At 39.7% G+C, this 24,617-nt stretch overlaps 1 protein-coding gene across 4 annotated transcripts; it reads left to right on the forward strand.

Annotated features, from left to right (window-relative positions):
• Window positions 1-895: 895 nt before the first annotated feature.
• On the forward strand, window positions 896-24,463 carry abcd2 (ATP-binding cassette, sub-family D (ALD), member 2). Of its 4 annotated transcripts, none has more exons than XM_074626352.1 (10): window positions 896-2,028; window positions 4,141-4,321; window positions 4,864-4,985; window positions 12,568-12,730; window positions 13,351-13,445; window positions 14,998-15,143; window positions 15,989-16,134; window positions 18,022-18,106; window positions 19,142-19,267; window positions 19,408-24,463. In XM_074626352.1, the coding sequence occupies exons 1-10, from the start codon at window positions 1,087-1,089 to the stop codon at window positions 19,610-19,612; spliced, it is 2,211 nt and encodes a 736-aa protein (XP_074482453.1). In that variant the 5' UTR covers window positions 896-1,086; the 3' UTR covers window positions 19,613-24,463. The 4 variants fall into 4 exon arrangements, with proteins under 4 accessions (XP_074482453.1, XP_074482455.1, XP_074482456.1 ...); XM_074626354.1 differs by having other exon boundaries at window positions 897-2,028; window positions 4,141-4,337; XM_074626355.1 differs by lacking the exon at window positions 896-2,028 and adding an exon at window positions 2,434-2,493 and having other exon boundaries at window positions 4,141-4,337.
• Window positions 24,464-24,617: the final 154 nt, after the last annotated feature.

Below are 24,617 nucleotides of genomic sequence, written 5' to 3' on the forward strand. Positions count from 1 at the left end.
AGAAATCAATATTTGGTGGAATAACCTTGATTTACAATCACAGCTTTCATGCGTCTTGGCATGCTCTCCACCGGCCTTTCACATTGCTGTTGGGTGACTTTATGCCACTCCTGGCGCAAGAATTCAAGCAGTTTACTCAAACACATACCAATACATAGTAAAACCAGAGAAACTGATAATTTTGAAGTGGTCTCTTAATTTTTTCCAGAGCTGTATACATGCCAATAAAGCAAATTGAGGATAATGGGTGTGTGTTTGGCATTAAATGAGGCTAGATGGTCATATATGACATATATCTACTCTTAAACACAATATACTGTACACATGCACACATATCTACACACACACACACACACACACTCACATACAGAAATCCTTCCTTTTATGTGTAGAGCATAGGGGGAACAAAAAGAAACGAAATTAGTTAAATATATATATAATACAGTATATATACATACATATATATATTAATAATATGAATAATAATAAAGATGATGATGATGATGATGAGGTCATGATAATAATAGCAATAACAATAATAATACCAACACTTACAAAAATAAGTGAGATAAATAAATAAATAAATACAATATTACTTGACGCTTTGGCAAATTGTCCTCATTTTATTCATGCCAATAAAGCAAATTGAATATATTATATGTGTTACCAGCTTTCACACTGAATGTGTTTGAGGTAAATACAGTATAAGGGAGTGGGAACCCTTCATTTTTCTCCTGAACTGATGTTTATGTTTTCGCTAGTGGTCTCTTAATTTTTTCCAGAGCTGTATAATAAAGACAATTTAATATAAATAATATTGTGATGTATACAAATAAAGCCTTGCCTTAAGCTTTTATTTTGACATATATAAACCGGAAGTGTCACGAACCGTCTTCCGTCTAACTTAACCGTTGGTACAGCGAGAGGAGCAGGATGTAGCGGTACAAGCTCTCTTCACATCAATCCAACCACCACAAAAAGCCCGTCTTTCTCTCTATTAATGTCGTCGCGGTGAGAGTTTGGTGTTTTTAGCTGTGAGATATGATGGCTGTTGTTCGGATTATCCACTAATATAAGAGATAAACCATGTCCAACATCCTGGATGCGGCGGTTGGAGTGAAATGGGACCGAACAACCGCAGCGAAGCGAGCCGTGATCATCGCTGCTGCCGCCTACGGACTGAAGACTCTCTACCCAGTCATCTGCAGGCAGCTCTGCAGCAAGAAAAGCACCGATAAAAACCCGTGTTTAAAGGGTGAAAACGGCTGTGTAAAAACCCAAATATGTGCTTCAGATCACACCAAGAAGAAGAAGACATCTCCAGCTGTGAATGCGGAGTTCTTCCACCAGATCCTGGAGCTCAGTAAGATCCTGTTTCCAAAGCTAGTCTCCAGAGAGCTGGCTTTGCTCTCTTTACACTCTGTGGCTCTCATATCGAGGACCTTTCTGTCTATATATGTGGCCAGTTTGGATGGGAAGATAGTGAAGACGATAGTGGAGAAGGAGCCGAGGAGCTTCATCATGCAGCTGATGAAATGGCTCCTCATCGCCATCCCTGCAACCTTCGTCAACAGCGCCATCCGGTACCTGGAGTGCAAGCTGGCTCTGGCCTTCCGGACCCGGCTGGTGGACCACGCATACCGGACCTACTTCACCAAGCAGACCTACTACAGAGTCAGCAACATGGACGGGAGGCTGGCCAATCCGGATCAGTCTCTCACTGAAGATGTCATGATGTTCTCTCAGTCTGTAGCTCATCTTTACTCCAACCTCACCAAGCCCATCCTGGACGTGATGCTGACCTCCTACACGCTGATCCAGACCGCCCGGTCCAGGGGGGCCAACGCCAGTGGACCGACCCTGCTGGCCGGGTTGGTGGTGTTTGTTACGGCCAAAGTGCTGAGGGCATGCTCGCCCAAGTTTGGGAAGCTGGTGGCCGAGGAGGCTCACAGGAAGGGCTACCTGAGATATGTGCACTCCAGGATCATTGCTAATGCTGAGGAGATAGCTTTCTACAGGGGACACAAGGTATGCAGGGGGGGATGCATTTATTTAACCTTTATTTAACATTTATTTAAACTTTATTTAACATTTATTTAACATTTATTTAACATTTATTTAACCTCTTTTCCAAGAGAGACCTGGCCAAGAGGGTCAGCAGCAAGAACACAAAGTTGCAGACACAAATAAAGATAAAATACAATTCACAAACACTAAAAGCACTAAAATGTGCATTAAAAGAGAACTATCTGAAGACAAATGAGGGGACAAAAAGGAACTTTTCTAGGAGTCAGCTGTACAGGGATGGATATGTGCATTATTGTTGCATTTGTTGTGGCAAGAATGCAGTAATATTACAGGCAATAATGTGGTGGGGAATGAAATACTTGGCTAATATGTTTTTCAGTATAATATATATATATAGTCCATCATTATGTGCACTCCAGGATCATTGCTAATGCTGAGGAGATAGCTTTCTACAGGGGACACAAGGTATGCAGGGGATGGATGCATTTATTTAACCTTTATTTAACATTTATTTAAACTTTATTTAACCTCTTTTCGAAGGGAGACCTGGCCAAGACGGTCAGCAGCAAAAACACAAAGTTGCAGACACAAATCGACACAAAATTTGCATTAAAAGAGAACTATTTAAAGACAAATAGGGGGACAAAAATGAACTTTTCTGGGAGTCAGCTGTACAACAAGGGGGCTTAAAACATTGGCATGCCATAGAGTCTGCTTCTAAAGCCTTCATTTTAGATTTAAAAAATATTTAATGATACCAGCTCCTTGATTTTTAGGTCATTTTGGAGCAAATTCCAGGCTGAGGGTGCAGAATATAATGCAAAATATGCAAAAGCCCAAACAACATAAGATGTGGGAGGTTGCATTTGTTGTGGCAAGCATCAGTGTTGGAAATTAACTTTTGTTGTCTACCTGTCACTGTGGCCGGTGGACTCCAACAATCTACCAGTCACTCAACAGATTACCATAAATGTTTCTTTGGCTGCTGGTGAGGGAAGCAAATCTAGCAGCCTCTTGCATATTTTACCAGCATTTGGCTGGTGGCTGGTGCTAATTTCCAACCCTGGCAAGCATGCAGTAATATTATGCAATAATGTGGTGAGGAATGAAATTGTTACGAGTATAGAATACAACCACAAAAGTAAATCCATATTCAATCCCCCAGAACCCTAGCCCCGTAAAACCACAACTCACATCAGACATCACAATGGTTTCAAGACAAAAATTCAGATTTTTACTTTCATAAATAACTGTTTTTATTATAATACAAATAAACAATTGGTCCCTGATGTTGTATGTATAAGTGTTTAGTCAGTTTCACTACATCGAGAGTTACAGGGGTGAAAAGTTTCTTTCTTTCTTTCTTTCTTTCTTTCTTTCTTTCTTTCTTTGTTCACCTCATTTTACCTCAATGCAGAAAATGAGGAAGGGCGCCCAGCGGCATTTAAAAAAACATTTTTTTAGGGGGCGACCAGTGCCCCCCAGAAGGTGGCGCCATAAATTAATAACATTTTTATGTAGACGAATATTTAAAAAAAACAACATAATACATCCACAGTGCCTTTTAGAAAGTTGCTGAACAAAACTATGGCTTTTCCTATTGTGAGCCAATAGTAAAATGATATTAAAATGATAGTAAATAATGGTATCATGTGGTGTCTCTGGGTCGTCAGTTAGTGTGGGAAAAACGGAAAAATAGCTGAGATTGACGGTAAGTGCCTGGCAACGACTTGTTGTGAAGTAAATGCAATGGAACCGGGGAGGGAAAATGCGACATCTAGTAGCTGATAATTATCAATAGTACCTTTTTAATTTTGTTTCCTCCATTCCAACCTTGGCACTTCTACAAGTCAAATCCAGTTATAAACATGAGATATGAGATTATCGTGATCATCCACATCCAATAACAAAGTTCACATAGTGTCATAACTAATAATCAAATATATAATAGCACACAAGCAGGTCCAGCTGGCGATGACTTCAGTCAAATACAGGCTCAAGCATAGATTAACTGAATGTTCACATCCCAAAACAATGCTCCATCTAATCAAATCAAATGCAGGAAGTGGCTATGTAATGGTGCTCTATGTTGTTATTGTTGTCCTTTTGCAGGTGGAGATGCGTCAGCTGCAGAAGTGCTACCGAGCCCTGGCGGACCAGATGAACCTGATCCTGTCAAAGCGTCTCTGGTACATCATGATCGAGCAGTTCCTAATGAAGTATGTGTGGAGCGGCAGCGGGCTCATCATGGTGGCCGTGCCGATCATCACAGCCACCGGCTTCGCTGACAGCAGTAAGGAGGCCTAAAGGTGCCCCACAACCAACCAGGGAACCTCAGTTTGCTTGATTGTATCTGATAGTATCTGATGTGTAATAGCTTTTTTTAAGCACCATTTTTAATAGTTTGTTTCATTCTGTTGTTCTTGTTGTGTAAAGCATATTTCACAGTGCACGCGAGGGTCATTAGCACCTCCGAACCAAACACCCTCCTCAAGCAGGGGGCTGATTAGCATGTGTGAGAACAGTAGCTGCCTCCCACACCTCCCGGATGACATTTCAGTTGCATCTAAAATAAAAGCTACAACTGAGTCCCTTTGTGTACCGATGAGCACTACTGCCGTGCTACCGTTCCAGTGTCACTGCTGATATTTAAATAACTTATTTCCATGGCATTCTAATGCTCGTAGTGTGAGAATACGTTTTCAATGGGCTCACAGGACAGAGACACAGAAATGAGTTTTGTTGCTTAAAATACAAATGTCTCCAGTGTCACAGTTTCTTAAATCAGTTGTCCCTCCCCTGTCTTTCGTCTCTCTCTCTCTCTCCTCCCTCTAGAAACAGCAGACGGGCGCACGCAGGTGATGGTGAGCGAGAGGACGGAGGCTTTCACCACCGCCCGCAACCTCCTGGCATCGGGAGCCGACGCCATCGAGAGGATCATGTCCTCCTACAAAGAGGTGAGGAGTGTTGAAGTTAATGTAGCCGTCTTAGTTTCTTTAGTTTATATAGTGTGAGATCTCTCTCTCTCTCTCTCTCTCTCTCTGCCTAAGAGGATTTCCTTGCTCCACCTAAATTTTCCCTCTTTTCACTTCAAAGTTCAAAATAAAACACTTCTGATTTTACTGGAAATCCCAACACAAAAGTCATTAAATAAAAAATAAAGGTAAAGGTTAGTCACTGCTAGGCTACAAAACAAAATAAACTATGTATCGCCCACAGTCATATTGGGAGTCATTCACAAAAACAATTGCCGTGGGCCGTTGCAGTTGAGAAACAAGGGAATGTTGCGTCATCTAAATCAGATTTATAAGCCTACCTTTTATTATTTTCAACCCACCTTTGAATGTAGCTGTTGTAAGATAAACTATGATGAACCTTGCCCTACCATGTGTCTTGATAACGGCATTGCACACTTGTTTAGAGCTGGAAACAATTAGTTGATTAATCAGGAAATGAATCTGCTACTATTCTGATAATCGGTTATTCATCAAGTCATTTTTCAAGCAGCAACGTCGAACACTCACTGGCTCTAGCTTCTTTTAATGCGAGCATTTGCTGCTTTACTCTGTTATATCTCATTGTAAATTAAGTATCTTTGAGTTGTGGACTTTTGATCAGACAAAACGAGGCATTTGAAGGCCTCACCTTGATTTCCGGGAATCGCATGGCATTTGTTTTTGACATTTAACAGGCCAGACGATTGACAGACTAATCCAAAAATGATTCATCAGATTAAGCAACAATGAAAACAATCATAAGTCGCAGCCCTTTATCATGTGGTTGCACAGTAAACTTGCAGATATATCCGTCTAGTTTGTGAGTGTGACATGTTGGTGTCTGTGGTGTCCACACCAACTGCGTTTCTGCTTCTGTGCTGCTGCCAGCCCTTTCTTTCTACATAGAGTTTGCCTTTCATAATGGCCATTTCAATTCATGATAAATGTCATTTATTTTAGACAGAAAAAGGTTAAGAAGTGCGTGCTCATTCGTAAATAATAGTAATAATCCACAATTAAAAGCCGATACTCTATTTTATTTATGGTGTCATTGCATTTTCCACAACACTGTCTGCAAATATTTCAGATTAAAAGCCTTATGTTAAAAAATGAAGGAATTCTGCCCACAGAAAAACAAATACTCGACTTTTATTTTGAGTTTAAAATAAATATTTACTTCTTTTTTTTTGAATGTCTGTGACATATTCTACAGATGTAGACATTGAAACTGTTGTAATGTTGCTGGTATGATGTCAATATACTGTCAAAAGATCATTTTCGCTGTCTATCTTTGCTGTGAAGACCTCAAATCTCTAGAAGAGGACAGATGTAGCATGGGTGGTTGGGTCACTTCATTGGAACGGGTTTGAACAGACTTCAAGTGGTCCAACAGATGGGTGGGCGGATGGATGAATGCACAGATTGGCTGTATGATTGACAGATGCGTACTGTATATCCATCTCTCTCTCTACTTCCCCCCGTGTGAAGCTCACCATGCATGCACAGGAATTTATTTAAGTCCCGACTAACTGAAAAAGCAAAGAATCACAGAATGAAAGACCTCGTTCATCGAGGGCCAAATCCCTGATCTCTCGTTGCATTTTAATCCCCCAAAAAATAGCAAGACCCATTCATGCATTCTCTCTCTCTCTCTCTCTCTCTCTCTCTCTCTCTCTCTCTCTCTCTCTCTCTCTCTCTCTCTCTCGCTGCATTTTGAGGTCCATAAGAGGATTTGGCTGCAGCACACTTGTGGTGAAGCCGTATTGCAGTACAGCTGGTTTCTACTTGTCTGCTTTCAATCATATGCTCACATGGGGTGTACTTTTTCAACATAGTCAGTCATTTCCTAAGTAACATACGCAGTCAGGTGAACATCCAAAGAATGTCTGTGTCATGATGAGGACTCTAAACTCTTTTAAAAGTGCTAGCGGGTTGTTGTCAGCTTCCTTAAGCGTGAGTCACTTTTTCTCTGAAACTTCCCATTGTACCACTTTTAGTCTCACCAGAGAGAGAGAGCAGAGCCAGACACGCACACAAGCCCCATTTTTTACAAACACACAGAAGGCTCAAACTGCTGTGAAATCTTCAGAAACGCAATGCCAGTTCCAAGAGGAATTATTTCATTTCAGTAATGTGCAAATCTGTGGCAGAGCGGATTGTCACGACTGTCATTTCTATTGGCAGTCTCCGGCTCAAAACACGTCCCTGGAGGATGCAAGTTTTAGCCTGCGTTCAGCTCCGGTCTGAGCACAGTGTTTATCACATGTGCAGCAGCAAGCCCCCGCATGCAAAGCCAAGAGATGTGAGAGTGTGTGTGATTTAATTGACAGGCAGCAGGGATGGAGCACATTCCTCAAGCTGTATGCCCTGCTCACGCCTCCAAACACTCTGCCTGTTTTATATGACAGTGTACAGTATGTGTGTGTTTGTTTATTCTGTGTGTGTGAGTGGTCAGATGGCCCTATGACATGTCCTAGCTCGTCCCAGTTTGTTACTCATCTTGTAGACTCAGATTTTCTTTTTGTTCTTCGAAGGTCTGCTCTATCCCCGTCTGGAATAGAGCTCTCCCTATTAGCTTTCTGTGGTTTCTTTTCTTTTTTTTACAGAATTAAAAGGATAGTTTGGGTGTTTTGAAGTGAGGTTGTATGAGGTACTTATCCATAATCAGTGTATTAGCTACAGTAGATGACAGTCGGCACGCCCCCAGCTTGGAGAAGCAGACAGGAGTTACCGCACAGAAGCAAAGCAATGTACTGCTGCAAAACCTACACCTTAAAAAAATCAATATCAGTTTAAGTGCACGCTATATTTAGAATATTTTCACCGCTCTACCTTGCCGTCAGACAGACCTTTCTGACGAGGAGCTGAAGAAGTTGTATCCATCTATGCTCTCGCTAAAGCCACCAGACTCCATTGAAAAAACTTGTAATTTTACTTTGCAGAACACAGGGGTTGCTAGTCTACTGCTGCGTCAGTCGGTTAATTTGTTTGTGCTGTTGTGTGACTTTGGTGAATCAAAACTAACCAAAGTCACACAATAACACAAACAAACTAACCAATCGAGGCAGCGGTGGACCAGCAACTCCCGTGTTCTGCAAAGTAAAATTACTGTTTTTTTCAATGGAGTCTGGTTTCTTTGGCGAGAGCATAGATGGATACAACGGCTTCAGTTCCCTGTCAAAAGCATAGACCGTATAGCTCTCTGACAGCAAGGTAAACGGGCGAAAACATTCTAAATAATAGTGTCCACTTTTTTCAATTCAGATGATTTGGGTGATGTTGGTCCTCTGATAGGTGTTAGGCCACATTAAGATCTAATAATGCGGAAAAAAAGGAACACAGAAACCTTTTTTATAGGCATCCATTCCTCAAGATTGAATCTAGTGCTGCCCTCATGTCACTGTAGGTCAGCCAGCAGTGAGTTGTGGTGTGTGTGTTGACTGTCCAGAGCTCCTTCCTTCCCTTGGGGCTTTGCCTAGCTGTGAATAATCCTCCATCTGGTGATCTCTCAGCCTGCAGCACTTCTGCATCTCTTTCTCACTTTCCCTCGCAGCATGTGCTCCAGCCCTCCAACACTTTTTAGGCAAATGGGGGAGGACAGTTATCATATGTGCTGGTTCTGATTTATTATGGCTATACTTATACAGTATATTTGCACAACTTAGCACATCAGAGTACACCTGCCTCGCTGCCTCAATTTAGCACCTTTTTGTTTTGGACGTCTGCTGGACTTCTGAGGCCCAACGCTGTTTTTATTTGGTGAAAGAGAAGTTTTGGCATGTTCAACTGTTTTTTTTCTGGCTCCTAATAATCACACTTACTGGTGGACCAAGTCTCGGTTTGGGGGATGGGTGTTGTTAAGGATTGCTGACCATTATCTTCCACAGTATTTGCATATTTTTTTTTAGTTTCTGCGTGATGAGCACAGTGTTATCAAGGATGAATCCCGATCATTTCAGAGTGGGCAGTCCACTCATTTCTATTACTTTATTCTATATTTGTACAGTAATTAGTGAAGTAAAGCAGAGCAGTAGGCAAAGTAGTGATGGCGACGGTTTGTGGGAGTCGTAAATCAGGCTGCAAGCTCCACAAATCTCTTTGGCAGCGAGCACAGAAGTCATCCCGTGTCCTTTTGTAGGGCTGTGTGACCATAAAACAGTCTAAAATAAGTTAACAGAGCCATAAATGTTGACTGATTTTTACAAGTAGCCAAAATATCCTATTTTCATTCATTTCATTTTAATTTTCTAATGATATAAATAGCAAAAAAATAAGTAAATCCTTCATTTCAATGCATGTGAGAAGTGGTTATCAATGATAAAACAATTGATTATAAAAGGGATGATCGGTTACTTTCAGCAACACACTCATGGAGAGCAGCTGTGGAGATATGTTCGGAGATAAAGGATGTGACAAACCCCGCTGTATCACTTCTTTTTGCATCTTCACATCCATGCTGAATAACAGGAAGCAGAAAAATACTGCATGTCTCCACATGTGTCCGTGTTTTGATTCCAAATATACCTTTGTTTGAGTTGACACATTTAAAGGTGGAGATGTTCAGGGCTATATTTTAACATAAATTAAAAATCAGACATCTGTCATGTCTCTTCCTGACAAAAGTGATTTCTAAATTAAGCTATTCAGTGTTTTTTCAATACAGCGGAGGGATCACTGATCCTGCTAGAATTCTGCAATAAGCTGTCGAAGCTCTTTTAATCTAAATATTTCCTTCAGCGTTTCACACGAGGAACACCATCATCAGTCCTCCACTCTTCTCTCATCTGTCCCTCCCTTTTTTTCCGACACATTTCATTTTCTTTCTTTCTTTGAGCCAGTCACATCTCTAAAGCCCCACATGGTGTCCAGGAATTCCCAGAATCGGTGTTTGTTGTTTAATATATAATCAAGCTGAGTCAACAGCCTGGTATTTATTCGCCGCAGGGTAGCAGCACTAAAGCCAAAGCAAGAGGGCGATTTCTTCCCCTCTTGTTTTTTCCCCTCATTTGTCCTCATGAGTTTCAGGACACTCTCCCACTGCTGATAAAGATAATAGTTTTGTTCCTTTTTCTTTTAAACCTTAATGCATTTTGTGTTTATATTGTTTTGTGTTGTTAAATCATTACAATTGGTTTTGTTAATTTTACAAATTGAATTCTTTTATATATATTTTAATATGTTTGTTTTGTTTAATTTTAAATATACTTTTTTCATTCGCCCATCTCTCAAAGATCATCACACATTATGTTCAGCACTTCTTCAGATCTGTGTGGATGTGAGTGTGTGAAGTCTACACACTGTAAACAAACACAGAAGAACACGCAACTGGATTATAGAGATTATAACTGATCCAAGAGTGTACAGTCCACAAACAACATATCCACAGCAGCAGCAGCCACTCAGGGACTTCTGAGTTAGTTACATATTTGTATAAACGCTGTCACACATTGTTGCACTCACACTTTATATACTCTAACGCAGACGTTCTCAACCTTTTTGATTTAATCAATTCATTAAGTTTAGCCATTTGAACTATTTATTCAGTCATATTTAGCTATTTCAACTGTTAATTATATAATTTAGCTATCCATTTCTAGCTAGCCATTTATCCAATATTTTTAGTTAACCATTTTAACCATTTATTCATTATTGTTAGCTAACTATTTCAACCATTTATCCATTTTTTTAGCTAATTATTTTAACCATTTATCTATTATTTTTAGCTAATTAATTCAACCATTTAGACATTATTTTTAGCTAATTATTTCAACCATTTATCCATTATTTTTAGCTAATTATTTCAACCATTTATCCATTATCTTTAGCTAATTATTTTAACCATTTATCTATTATTTTTAGCTAATTAATTCAACCATTTAGACATTATTTTTAGCTAATTATTTCAACCATTTATCCATTATTTTTAGCTAATTAATTCAACCATTTAGACATTATTTTTAGCTAATTATTTCAACCATTTAGCCATTATTTTTAGCTAATTATTTCAACCATTTAGCCATTATTTTTAGCTAATTATTTCAACCATTTAGCCATTATTTTTAGCTAATTATTTCAACCATTTAGCCATTATTTTTAGCTAATTATTTCAACCATTTAGCCATTATTTTTAGCTAATTATTTCAACCATTTAGCCATTATTTTTAGCTAATTATTTCAACCATTTATCCATTATTTTTAGCTAATTAATTCAACCATTTAGACATTATTTTTAGCTAATTATTTCAACCATTTAGGCATTATTTTTAGCTAATTATTTCAACCATTTAGCCATTATTTTTAGCTAATTATTTCAACCATTTAGCCATTATTTTTAGCTAATTATTTCAACCATTTATCCATTATTTTTAGCTAATTATTTCAACCATTTAGCAATTATTTTTAGCTAATTAATTCAACCATTTGGCCATTATTTTTAGCTAATTATTTCAACCATTTATCCATTATTTTTAGCTAATTATTTCAACCATTTATCCATTATTTTTAGCTAATTGTTTCAACCATTTATCCATTATTTTTAGCTAATTAATTCAACCATTTAGCCATTATTTTTAGCTAATTATTTCAACCATTTATCCATTATTTTTAGCTAATTATTTCAACCATTTATCTATTATTTTTAGCTAATTATTTCAACCATTTAGCCATTATTTTTAGCTAATTATTTCAACCATTTAGCCATTATTTTTAGCTAATTATTTCAACCATTTAGCCATTATTTTTAGCTAATTATTTCAACCATTTAGCCATTATTTTTAGCTAATTATTTCAACCATTTAGCCATTATTTTTAGCTAATTATTTCAACCATTTATCCATTATTTTTAGCTAATTAATTCAACCATTTAGACATTATTTTTAGCTAATTATTTCAACCATTTAGGCATTATTTTTAGCTAATTATTTCAACCATTTAGCCATTATTTTTAGCTAATTATTTCAACCATTTAGCCATTATTTTTAGCTAATTATTTCAACCATTTATCCATTATTTTTAGCTAATTAATTCAACCATTTAGCCATTATTTTTAGCTAATTATTTCAACCATTTATCCATTATTTTTAGCTAATTAATTCAACCATTTAGCCATTATTTTTAGCTAAATATTTCAACAATATATCTGTCACTTTTAGCTAACTCTTTCAATCATTTATTCATTATTTTTAGCTAACTGCTAAGATCTCTACTCGCTTGCTAACTAGTGTTCATGTATTTTTGATGGCAACATGTAGTGTTCAGGTGTCACAGGGATTCAATATGTGGATACATTTTTTAATCATATTGTAATTACTATTTTTTTTTCTTCTCACATGAGTGGATCTGCTCTACAATGTCTCCACATACACCCTGGTAACTGCAGATGTACCACTAGTTGAGAATCACTGCTGTAACGGTCACTCACAGTCAGAGTTTTATCAGCACATGACCTTGATGGTATCTTCTCTCTCTGGGTCACGTCCTTAACATTCCTCTGACTTTACTTTGTAATAATGACCTTTGACCCCTGTGTGTTTGTTTGTGACAGGTCACGGAGCTGGCAGGCTACACCGCACGGGTCCACAACATGTTCGTGGTGTTTGAGGACGTCCAGAGGGGCGTTTACAAGCGCTCCACTCTGTCAGCCACGACAGGAGCAGAGAAGAAGAGCAGGCCTGAGATGCACATAGATGGACCGCTGGAGATAAAGGGTAGGCCTGATCTGCTGAATACACACACCCACACCTCCTCTCCTGTATTAAAATACACTGAAAGAGAGAAACAGGTAGTCACCACACACACTTGGTTACTGTTGCTATGTTGGACAAGCTTTTGCACACTCCTGCTGTCTGGAGTATGTGGCTTTGGTTGGTTAGTCACATCAGATTGCACTTACATAACCCTAACTCAGGTCCATAATTTGTCTTAAATATGTATTTTTTATATATATTATAGTCAAATTAGTCATAACTCCAAATGAACAGCAAGCTTTCTATCCAAAGTTGATGCATTTAGCCAAACCTTTATCTAGGGCAACCTGCATAAGCAGAATAAATCCTAGATCACCGACATAGTGTCACACGCAATCAGCAGTATCAAGGTCAAAGGTTAGAATCATAGCATAAATATCTATTTGACCCTAGAATGAATCTCCTATTGGAGAGCACAGTTAAGCTAAGAGATAATAGAAGCGGTAAAGAGGGATTTTTTAATTTAATTTTTAACCCCATAATTCCTGCCATGTAGGTATTATCCCACCCATGCTTTATGCATCAACGGAATTTCTGCTCTTATAACGCTGTGATTCTTTCTTTTCTTTCTCTGTCTTCAGGTGAAGTGATAGATGTGGACAACGGCATCGTGTGCGAGAACGTCCCAATTATTACGCCGAACGGGGACGTAGTAGTGTCTTGCCTGAATGTCAAGGTGAGACAGCATACAGTATATTGCTTCTATTGTATAGCTCTTCTTTTAACATATGAAAAGCACCAGAATGGTCATTTTGATCTCTATTCCAGACTCCACTTTATATAACCCATTAATGTTAACTGATATATTCACACTCTCTGAACCCGACTCCACCGTCAGACTCCCTGAGGGTTGTTTTGGTCTATGTGGAGTTTGTGAACATGTATGAAGAATCCTCTGTGGTCTCATTAGGAAACCGATACCTCCTTTTGGGTGTTACCGACGTGTTGCTCCCTTCAGGCTGCTGGCTGAGGGGATATTGTGGTGCTTAAAATTACAGATCAATGCTGACAAAAGAGTACAATGTCACTTTTTGAACATTTCAGTTGTCATTAGGACAGTAACTCCTTCCTATTCGTATAAAACGCTCGGTGCGTAGAGCTCCTTCTCTCCTGAGGGGCTGCCCCGTGGGTAGAAATAAATTGTCTACATTTTTATCTTTGTCCCACTGCCCTGCCCTGGTCTTCAAACTATATGTTGATAATTGATTTTCATTGCAAATGATTGATGACAACGATCCTGGATTTCTCAGTTCCTCACAGCTGGCTTTAAAGCGTATCTAAAAACTAACATGTCTTTAAGCTCAAACCTGCAAGAGTGCAGATTTATTCCCAGTGAGAAGTGAGAATAGAATAAAGGTTGAAGCTTCAACGGAAGATTAAAAAAAAAAACACCCTGGCCTCAATTTTTAAAAAAGGAAAGTGTCTCCTGTGGGAGTTATTGCTTCATTCAAACTAGCTCTTAGCAGCTCATGCTATCAGACCTCAGTCAACACTGCTGTCGAGAATGCTGATTTGAGGTCAATACACCTGCTGACATTGAGCTGGCAGATAGCAGGAAAATCTGTTGACATTGTACTTATGCCCACAAGTTTAAGACTAGTTAGTTCTTCTCATAGTCTAAATATAGAGGTGAAACTGCTACAGTGTGTGTGACAGCTGGTATTAAAGGGATCGTTTGGGTGTTTTGAAGTGGAGTTGTATGAGGTACTTATCCATAGTCAGTGATATTGGTAATACACTGACTATGGATAAGTACCTCATACAACCCCACTTCAAAACACCCAAACTATCCCTTTAAGTATAGAATTAGACAGACCTAATATTTCATGTATCTCCATTCAGAACAGAATTTGTTTTTACCTTGTTGCTTTTTTATTTTGATTGCTTCAACAGAAACACAAAGCAATATATGCTGTGCTGTTATCCTGTTAACTACAGGCACACTAAAGGCATTTAGCATACCTCCAAACCGTTTGATCTGACTTCAAGCTATAGCTCAGAGGGTTCAGTTTCAGAGAACGGAGAACTCAAACATTCTGTTAGAAACGAGGATCTCTGAGGAGACTCTTCCTGTGTTGACATTTCAGATCTCCTGTGTGTAATGTTAAGTAGTCATATCTATCAAAAGCTACACGCCCACCGATGCTTTACATCTCAATGTTGTTTTATAACTTTACTGATGTTTGACTCATCTCAAGGGGGATTAATGAATTCCCTCTCCGTTCCAGGTGGAAGAAGGCATGCACCTATTGATCACGGGGCCTAACGGCTGTGGGAAGAGCTCTCTGTTCAGGATCCTCAGCGGCTTGTGGCCCGTCTACGGCGGCCGCCTACACAAACCCTCTCCTCAACACATGTTCTACATTCCTCAGAGGTATACAAACAAACACTTTCACACATTACTTATTCCAACATCCACACAGAGGGGATTTGATCATTGTACCGGTGAGCCATACCAGTAATCTAATCTATCGTAACAAGACCTGACAAAGAGAAACCAGAGCTCTGGCCACAGTGAAATATTTACCACCCAGACAAGGCTCGAAATACTTTCAATTACAATCATTTCTTTGATATACTTATCTCTGTAAGTTGAGTATCATCAGTGTACCAGAATCAGTCATGTGCATCTTTTTGCTCCAATGATCTGTGATAACTGTCTGTTGAATGATTAAAGGTAGCTAGAGTTATCCAAAGTGTCACTACTGACCTCTTAGGGAAAAAAAGTACCTGATATTTCAGGCGACAGGAAATTAATTGGCACCCAATTTGATAATCAATTAATCTTTGAGAGAGTTGAGAGAGGAAAAGAGTTGGAAAGTAACACCTTGTGGTGTCACTCAACTCTTAACAGGTAAGATGATCAATTAATCAACCAAAAAGGTACAGAAGGACTGAACTGAACCCGTCTAAGACAAACCATCAAATGTAATATTACCCAGGGCTGCGACTCCCTCCCTCCCGCAGAGCGGTGAATATTTTATACATAGGATGAGACGGACACCTGGCAGCTGTAAGAGAATCCAACACTCTGTCCACAATAGATACAACAGAAGTGTAATGGGTGTCTTTCTCTTCTAATTCCTGTTCTTAAAAGGTGTATCCTTTTGTACACATACGCCCACTCTGTCAGCTGTCTGGAGCACTTAATGAAATGAGGGGTTAACAAAGAATCACTCAGTGGATAAGGTGTGTGTGTGTGTGTGTGTGTTTCCCCAGGCCATACATGTCCATGGGTTCACTGCGGGACCAGGTGATCTACCCAGACTCAGTGGAGGACATGGCTGCCAGAGGCCTCAGTGACAAGGACCTGGCCGCCATCCTGGACATAGTCAACCTCTACCACATTGTCACCAGAGAAGGAGGTAGGACAGTAATAAAGACTTAAGAAAAACACACAACAATAGCTCAGGAAACACTTTCTGACATCTTAAACCTCCCTAAGCTAGACAAGGTAACCATCAAAGAACAAAATAATCACAAGCTACGGGTGTGCCTGTTCCACCCAGGGAGGCAGCGGGCACACCCAAAAATCCGATGCAGAATTTTTAGTTATAGCCTTACTAAAACGAGATACTATTACTAAACAAAATAAACTGTGACTATCCACGTGCAGCCTTTTTATATTTCTTCTCGTGGAAGTTGTCTTGCGTGCGGCCGGGAACCAGGAGAGGATGCACAGAGAGCTGCCGGAGGCCGGTAGAAAATGAAGCGGCAGTTGGCAGCTGTTTCGCTCTTGTGAATTTCTGACACGCCACGACTTACATGTATACACAGAGGTGGCAGCTGGGGTGGCTGTATTAGTGTTAAAACTGCCAAAAGAAATATTTTCATACCCTCTGGGCGCTCGTATAAAGAGCCTCTCTATCTCAAAGTCCCAGGCTGGTCAGCTTCTGTATCATGTGGCACACAGTTTTTTTTTACTGGCTACGCTAGTGGACTAAATAACTGGAACATCAGAGAAAAAACAACAATCACCGGTCCTAGACAAAACTGACAAAATAAGAGAAGAAACAACTATCAACTAGGCAAAACTAGAGACCATCTTGCAAATGGACTCACACCAGCTGTGATGTGGGCCCCTACTCTCGGCGTCCTTGCTTGCACCACACCCGTCTTCATACTCAACATCCATTTCGATCTCAACTACACACCTGTAAAGTTTCGTGACTGTATCTTGCACAGTTTTGACGTTATCGCGGTCACAAGAATCTGACCACAGAGTCACACACATACTCTCAGGGTGAAAACAATACCAGCGTCTCTATCACGGCTGTGGTAATAACCATCAGACAAATGAACCATTATGATGATGACAAAATAACCATCAACTAGTCACAATAGACCCAATAACCATCAGACAAACATAATGATCAGCTAGACACAATAACTAGACAAAACAACTGTCAGACAAAATAACCAACAGCTAGACAAAATAAGCAGTACAGCCACTAGAGTCCAACAGAGTCCTTGACAGTTTAGTCACTGACAATGGGAACTATTTTGTCTTCTTCTTTCAGTGTTAAAGATTCTACATTTTGTCTTTCAAATAATTCAAATGTGTGCAAAATGTGCTGTGCACACTGCAGCTGCAGAGCAGGTTTGCTGGTGTTGTCAGATCAAACAGACTGGTTATGTACTGTCTGTGCACCAGCCAGGTTCTAATTCTTAAGTACTGTATTACGTGCATTGCCTAAACTTGCGTCCGTGTGGTTAATTGGCAGCCGCTCTCCTCTCATTGCCAAACAAACAGGCCTATTGTTGTGAACCAACTACAGTACAAAGCTGCAAGCGGGTTTAATGTATGAATGGCTGCACTGTGAAAATGTTGTCTTGATCGCACATGCAATCGAACTCACGCATATTGCAGCAGGCACGGATCGTCAGTCGTGGATTTGCACACGTGCAAAATAACTGCAAAGAATTTCCTGTGAAGTCTTTGAAAATGTCAAACAGAAAGCTGCTCCGTCGTGCACCTAGACTGGTTAAACCCTTCAGTGCTGTTCCCTTCCTTTGTAATGGCTGTTGTAACAACAGCAGCATAGAAACAGTCTGTAAAACCTGTCTGTTTGCATTTTCATTATTCATGCACAAAATGTATTTCTGATTAACTCTTCATGCTAATGCCTAATTTATTCCAGAGTTTCCACTATCATACAAACTGGGAAATATTTGCTCTTAGCATCTATAATCCTAAAATATTATGTGTTTTCAAGGGTGTGGTGTGATGTCTTGTGTTTTTTTTTGTTCAGGCTGGGATGCTGAGCTGGACTGGAAGGACGTGCTGTCAGGAGGCGAGAAGCAGAGGATGGGCATGGCTCGCATGTTCTACCACAAGTAAGGAGGAACAGCAACATTGTTGTCTGCCAATAAACTGAGGCCCATTTACTGTCAAACACGTGACATATGACACACCTGGAGCGGTGTACTGCCAACTATCACAAAGAATCCTTTTATACCTCCCTGCCGGCGACAGCTGTAGCCAGAGGCATTGTGTTTTCTGGTTGTTCGTCTGCACGTCCGTCCCATTCTCTTGAATGCGATATCTCAAGAACGCCTTTAGGAAGTTTCTTCAAAATTTGGCACAAATCTCCACTTGGACTCAGGGATGAATTGATTAGAATTTGGTGGTCAAAGGTCACAAAACACATTTTTGGCAGTGGGGTCTGAGAAGTGAAGCCAATGCTGAAGTGCCTTAAACTTACATTCTCTCTACTAGCCAGCAGGGGGCGACTCCTCTGGTTGCAAAAAGAAGTCTGATTGTATAGAAGTCTATGAGAAAATGATCCTACTTCTCACTTGATTTATTACCTCAGTAAACATTGTAAACATGAGTTTATGGTCCCAGTCGCTAGTTTCAAGTCTTCTTCAATGCAGTGTGATGTTAATTTAGTAAATTATGGTCCCAATTAGAGTCAAATAGACCATAAAGCAGGGTGTGCTTTAGGGCGTGGCTACCTTGTGATTGACAGGTCGCTACCAAGGCGTTGTCCGGTCTGGGTGTTGTCCGTGTTTCCGTCTTACAACTTTAACCCTTTCACAGTGTGTTTTCAGTTCATTAAAGTTGACATTCAAAATGACGAACTCGAGGTTTCAAAATGTCAGTCCACAAACCAATGTCTGACGTTATCATCAGTATCATTACCTGCTTAAGACAGCAAAATGAGTTGATGAACAGTAGAATCAATAAGACATTAAATACGATTCCTGCAGTCTAGTTTTTCATGTTTGCATGTAAAATGTTTGAATGCAGAGTTGATGGTTGATTAACATTTATAGGGTAACAGTTGATTTGCACATGCTAATGATCTCACTGATTAACCAATGTCATTAGTTACTCTCTATTAAAACAATCTCCCCTGTGTGTGTCAGGCCTAAATATGCGCTGTTGGATGAGTGTACCAGCGCCGTGAGCATCGACGTGGAGGGAAAGATTTTCCAGACCGCTAAGGACACCGGCATCTCTCTGCTCTCCATCACACACAGACCCTCCCTGTGGTAAGACACAGGATCTCACACAAAATGTTATTATTCAATAAAGGAGAAATTAAATGAAATTGTCTAATAAAGTACAAACCAAATTAAGACACGTGAAACTGCTGAAGTTGCCACTTTAAATCCTTCCTCTCCGCCTCCAGGAAGTACCACACCCACCTGCTGCAGTTCGACGGCGAGGGAGGCTGGCGCTTCGAGCAGCTGGACACGGCGACGCGCCTCTCCCTCACCGAGGAGAAGCAGCGGCTGGAGGCCCAGCTGGCCGGTATTCCCGAGATGCAGCATCGCCTCAACGAGCTCTGCAAGATCCTGGGAGACGACTCTGTCCTCAAGACAGTCGAGGAGTGAGAGAGAGAGAGAGAGAGAGAGAGAGAGGGAGGGAAAAGGGAAGAGGCCCAGAGGGGAAAAGAAGTGGGGGGAGGAGGAGAAGAGAGTGTGGGAGACAAAGAGGCAATGGAAGAATAAGAAATCTCTAGGGGTTTTTTAGTGTTATTCTCAGGCTTAGATTTTCTTTTGCTCGTTCAGATTTTTTTTTTTCTTTTGCCCCGAGCCTCTCCTCCGTTAAAGCAGCCAGTCTTTCAGCTCTCCTTTCTCCTCTCCCCCTTCCTTTAATCTCTCCTTTGCCCCGCTCCACCACCGAGAAATGGAGGGAGGAGAGTGAAGCAGATCCACAAAGTATTATTCCCCCCTTCTGACGCACATCGACTGCATACTAGATTTGAAAACGTTTGGTTTTTAGCGCACATCATTTTTTCAACATTCAATTTGCCACGGTTCAAAACAAATGGCAAAAAAAAATAATCTAAAATTAACCAAGATAATTTATTTGTTTGTTTTTATAGCACTTTACTCTGCTTCTAGAGGGCTGTTTCTCGTTTTGTTGTTGTAGCTCACAGTGAAATGAGGTGATAGCTGCGTTTTTTAGCTGGAAAACTTTGAACATATAGAACCACTTTAATAATGTCCAAAGCAGTATTCCACGCCCAGTTCCGCTGGGTTGTGCAGGATCCACGTTTGTTATAATTTTAGCTGTAGATTTTAGTTTTTTTTCTGAACTTAATGTGGCCGAGAGGTCAAAAGAGACTATTTTTCAAAAAATGTCACAATATGCCTTTTGTTTGATTTTTGTGTATCTGGCCGCAGTACAATCCCCTTTCCTTATACTGCATCTTAGCCCTGGAACCATGGATGTAGGCTCAGTTGCAAACAGCGAAGAAGAAAGAGCCAATCTAGGGTCTATTATTAGAGCGATTAGTGACGCAGGTCTGACTCCAAAACTATAGGTTTCTGGTTTATTGGACAAATACAATGAGCTAAAGAGGCCCTCTTCAAAGGACGAGGAGCAAAGAGCAAGCTGACCCCGCTAGTCCGGTCTATGAATAGTCACACATGTATACTTGTTCATGAATGAACATGTAGACATCCAAACTATAACGTTCAAACGCTGGCCACCTGTTGAAACTCGCCCCGTGTTGACACAAAACACACTCGTGTGCCAGATGCCTGCTGGGACTCAGCAGTTTTGAGCCTGTTTAGATGCACTGGACAACGGCGTAATACATTATGCTAATTTACTTTATATAAATTAGATGATGATGACGTAAAAAAATACTTTCATTTGATTTCTCACCTTTCTAAAAAAGTGAATTTAATGTCACGAAGTGTGTTTACACGCACTTGTATATTTTAGATAATACTCCACATATTATTATGTTAAAATATATGAGGCCTTATTGGGTTTTACCTGATTAGCGTATTACATAATAGGGCTAATATACAGTTAGTTTGAGGTCAGACTAGGCTGGCGTACATCTCGGCCACATACAAGAATGAAATTACTTAGTTTGTTTTTAGCTTCCTATGTTTGTTACCAGTGACTTATCTGAAGTTGTGATACTGTGAAATTAGTGATTTGTTGCATTAACATTATTTTTTGTTCACATGAAAGAAGAAGTCCTAAACGCTGTGTTCTCATGTGGTGGTTCTGAGCTGTGTGTTTGTGCTTACTGTGTCATCGCATAAAGAGTCAGAGGAAAAGTAAATTAGGCGATTTAGCCTCCCAGATTGCACTGAGTGAAATAGGAGAGGGGATCATGGATGTTTTCAGGTTTCACCATAAGCATGTAGACTTCATTTTTGATTTTTAAAACATTCAATTGGGCCTGAAGCTTAAGAAATAAAAATTATCACTGCATTTGAAAAAGCAAAAAAAGCACCCAGAAACATTTGCATTTCTTTTTTTTGCTGTGTGACTCAGACGTTTCCCTCCTTTAAAACCCCTTAGTACATTACAGAACCACTTAAGAAACATGAATATGGTGAAATCTTAATGTACGAGTGGTCCAGATGCCACTTCAAAAACAGGAGAACCTCTGGACTTCTGTATGTTATCCTCACATTGTACCGCACACAGGACTCAATCCATGTCACAGTGTAATATCAAGTCACCTAACTGGTTAGAACACCACTATTTCTGTTATGTCTCTTGGTTTGGTTAACACACCACCCTGTCAGAGAGAATGTACAATCAGTCACATCATCAGCAGAATACAAACAAAGTGCACTGCTGTATTTCAAACTACTCCTTGGTTTGTTTTTTGTCTGCAAAGAAATAAGTAAATGAGCTCTGGTTTTAGGTAAAAAAAACAACAACACACGTGCATCATCTGATTTGTTAATGTAAATTGTTGAGTATGTCTCCCTCAAGGCCTTTTTTGTTAGACTGAGCTGGGGCTGCATCCAAAGTGCAACATCTTCGCTCCATTGAAACTTTTGCAACCTCCTCTTTTGGCTTTTAGTGTACAGTTCAAGACCCATTTGGATGCAGCTCTGCTCTGCTCAGGATGATGGCTGCTAGGTTACAGAAGGACAATTTTTTTTCCCCCCTTAAATGTGACTGGAAAAGGAAAAAAAAATTAACAATGGAAATGTCAATGCATCCCTTTAATATATAAAGGGATAATAATAAGTGGAATGCTCTCTAATATAATCTGGACTGCAAAAAAAAATAAAAAAATTACGCTTTCCTTTGGTATGCAAGAGAGCATCGTAGACAGTACTGTAGGGCTTTGAAATGGCACGGCCCTTTTTAGCAGCGTTCTGCGCTGGACTTTCTGACCTGACATAAGTTATCATTGTGTGCCGTCAGTCAGACTCTGTTGACAGGAGGCCAGACGAGCCGCTGAATGACGCAGAGTCTGCCAAGTGACACTGTAGCACATGAGGTCAGCTCGAGAGAAGACAGTGCCTGATATTCACAGGCATGACCATAGCTTCAGAACTACTACTGTTTCATCTTGAGAGGACGGGATAAGAAATGATGAGGTGCCATTTTAATAGAATACTTTCGGATAGATCTTTCTGTCAAAAATTGTGTTTTTATGAATTTTTCTTCTGGTTTGAGTTGCGTAATAGGGTGCTTTTTGTGCTGCACATTCTCTCTGAGGATCACATTATTCTTTCCAATGATTATAAGGCTAAGAGTGGGCTAATTTTGTCCTCTAATCACACCACAAAACTGAGCCTAGCTGAGGCTAAACTCCTCCCTTTGGAGTCAGTCCCATTATGTTCCCTCAGCATCATGTTAAAATATTATAATATATATTAAAATCTTTAAAGTGGCTATAATCAATAGTCTTATATTAGCAATAAATCACATACATGTATTTGAAGGTGAACACACGAGAGAGAGCTCTATGGAGCTTTTTTAGCAACGTTCAAGTCATTGTTCTGGTCATCCGGCCTTACTATTTTGGTTGACTCTCACCGGTCTCATGAGGTTGCTTTCGGACGAGCTCAGTACGCTACCTCTCCAGCACAGCAAAACCACGGATGTACATCCACGCGGCAAACAGGCAAAGTCAGCCACTAGGTAGCTAGTCAACATAGGGGCAAGTGGAGCATTTAGCTAGTAGCTAAATTTCCATTGATTTGCGTCGGGAGTTGGTGGGTCGTGGCTTTAGAAGATAACGCGTAAAATTGCGAAACTCTTGCAAGATGGTTATGGTTAGGCATTGACCTCGAATGGTTAAGTTTAGGATAGGTCATTTGCAATTTTTTTCCAAGTTTTCGCAATTTGCGGGTTACTCTCAAGACACGACCAAGTTGGTGGTCAGCAAGCAGCGCTAAAAAGGAGAATAAATATTGGATTTACACGACTCCAAAATGAATGTCAATGTTGCTCCGTATCTGCTGAATGTGTAAATTGTCCACTTTTGGAGTAACAAGTTAGCAATATCAACTTGAAATGAACATTTAGCATTAGGTTTAAGCTCGCTTGTTAGTGTTAAGCTTGTATCTGCTGCCTCCAAGTGGACCAAAATAGTTATTGCAGATACGATATTGTAATAATATACTGCTGTGACTCTGCCTAGCGTCTTTTTTCATGACTTTAGTCGCAAATTACAAGGAAAAAATATCTATGTTGACTTTATCTTTTAACCTGGCACCTCATTATTTCTTACCCCTTCTGGAAACCAGTGATGATAGCTCACTTAGCAGTGAAGATAGCTCACTTAGAAGTGAAGATAGGCCTTCTAGTGGCCTACAACGACACTGTATGACCCAGCTATATACTGTAATGACATCCTTACTAACAAAAACTTTGATACTGAAAGTTTCACATTCTATCTTCCCTTTTGTAAGTAAGAGATTGAATGTATCCATTATGTATGATAAAGCATCTCTTTAAGGTTACGAAGACAATGTATACATGTGGTCAGGTCATACAAGTTTCCTTTTTTTGTTTGATAATTCATCATTTTATAATTGTGTTGATATAGTGCATGTAACATTATTTTATTAGAGCCACATTGTGGTGTTTAAATTGGGATTTACTGTACATGTGGTGTATGAACTGGGATAAATGGGAAAGGAAAACCATGACCCAGAGTACAGTAGTTCTCAAATCCAGGGATTACTACACTTTTATTACATAATTAGAGTTTGCAATCAAAAATCCCATACATGTAACTATTTTATTTTTTATTTCCAGGAACAGTAGCCCAGATTTTCCTTTATTGGGATGTCATTGTGCATGTGTAGGAATATTCTGTATTCTTTAACCTTAGAACCAAGAGAGAGGTACATCGGCACAAAGGTCATCTGTTCCAAAAAAATCATGTGCTAAGGTCACTTTATGTTGAAAGATGAAGATGTATTTTCTTGTAAATAAAACAATACAGTGCAACCTTGAAAAAATGGGCCTTGTGTGTTTAATTTACACCATTTAAAGTTTCAATACCTACAAAATAAATGTTTGAAGTGCTTAGATTAGCTACAGGTTTTTGTCACATCTGTGTTTCCTTACATTGAGAAGTGAATGTCAAGTTATTTATAGCCCGAGTAGGTGGTT

This window comes from Sebastes fasciatus, chromosome 23 (assembly GCF_043250625.1).
Source record: "Sebastes fasciatus isolate fSebFas1 chromosome 23, fSebFas1.pri, whole genome shotgun sequence".
Taxonomy (NCBI): domain Eukaryota; kingdom Metazoa; phylum Chordata; class Actinopteri; order Perciformes; family Sebastidae; genus Sebastes; species Sebastes fasciatus.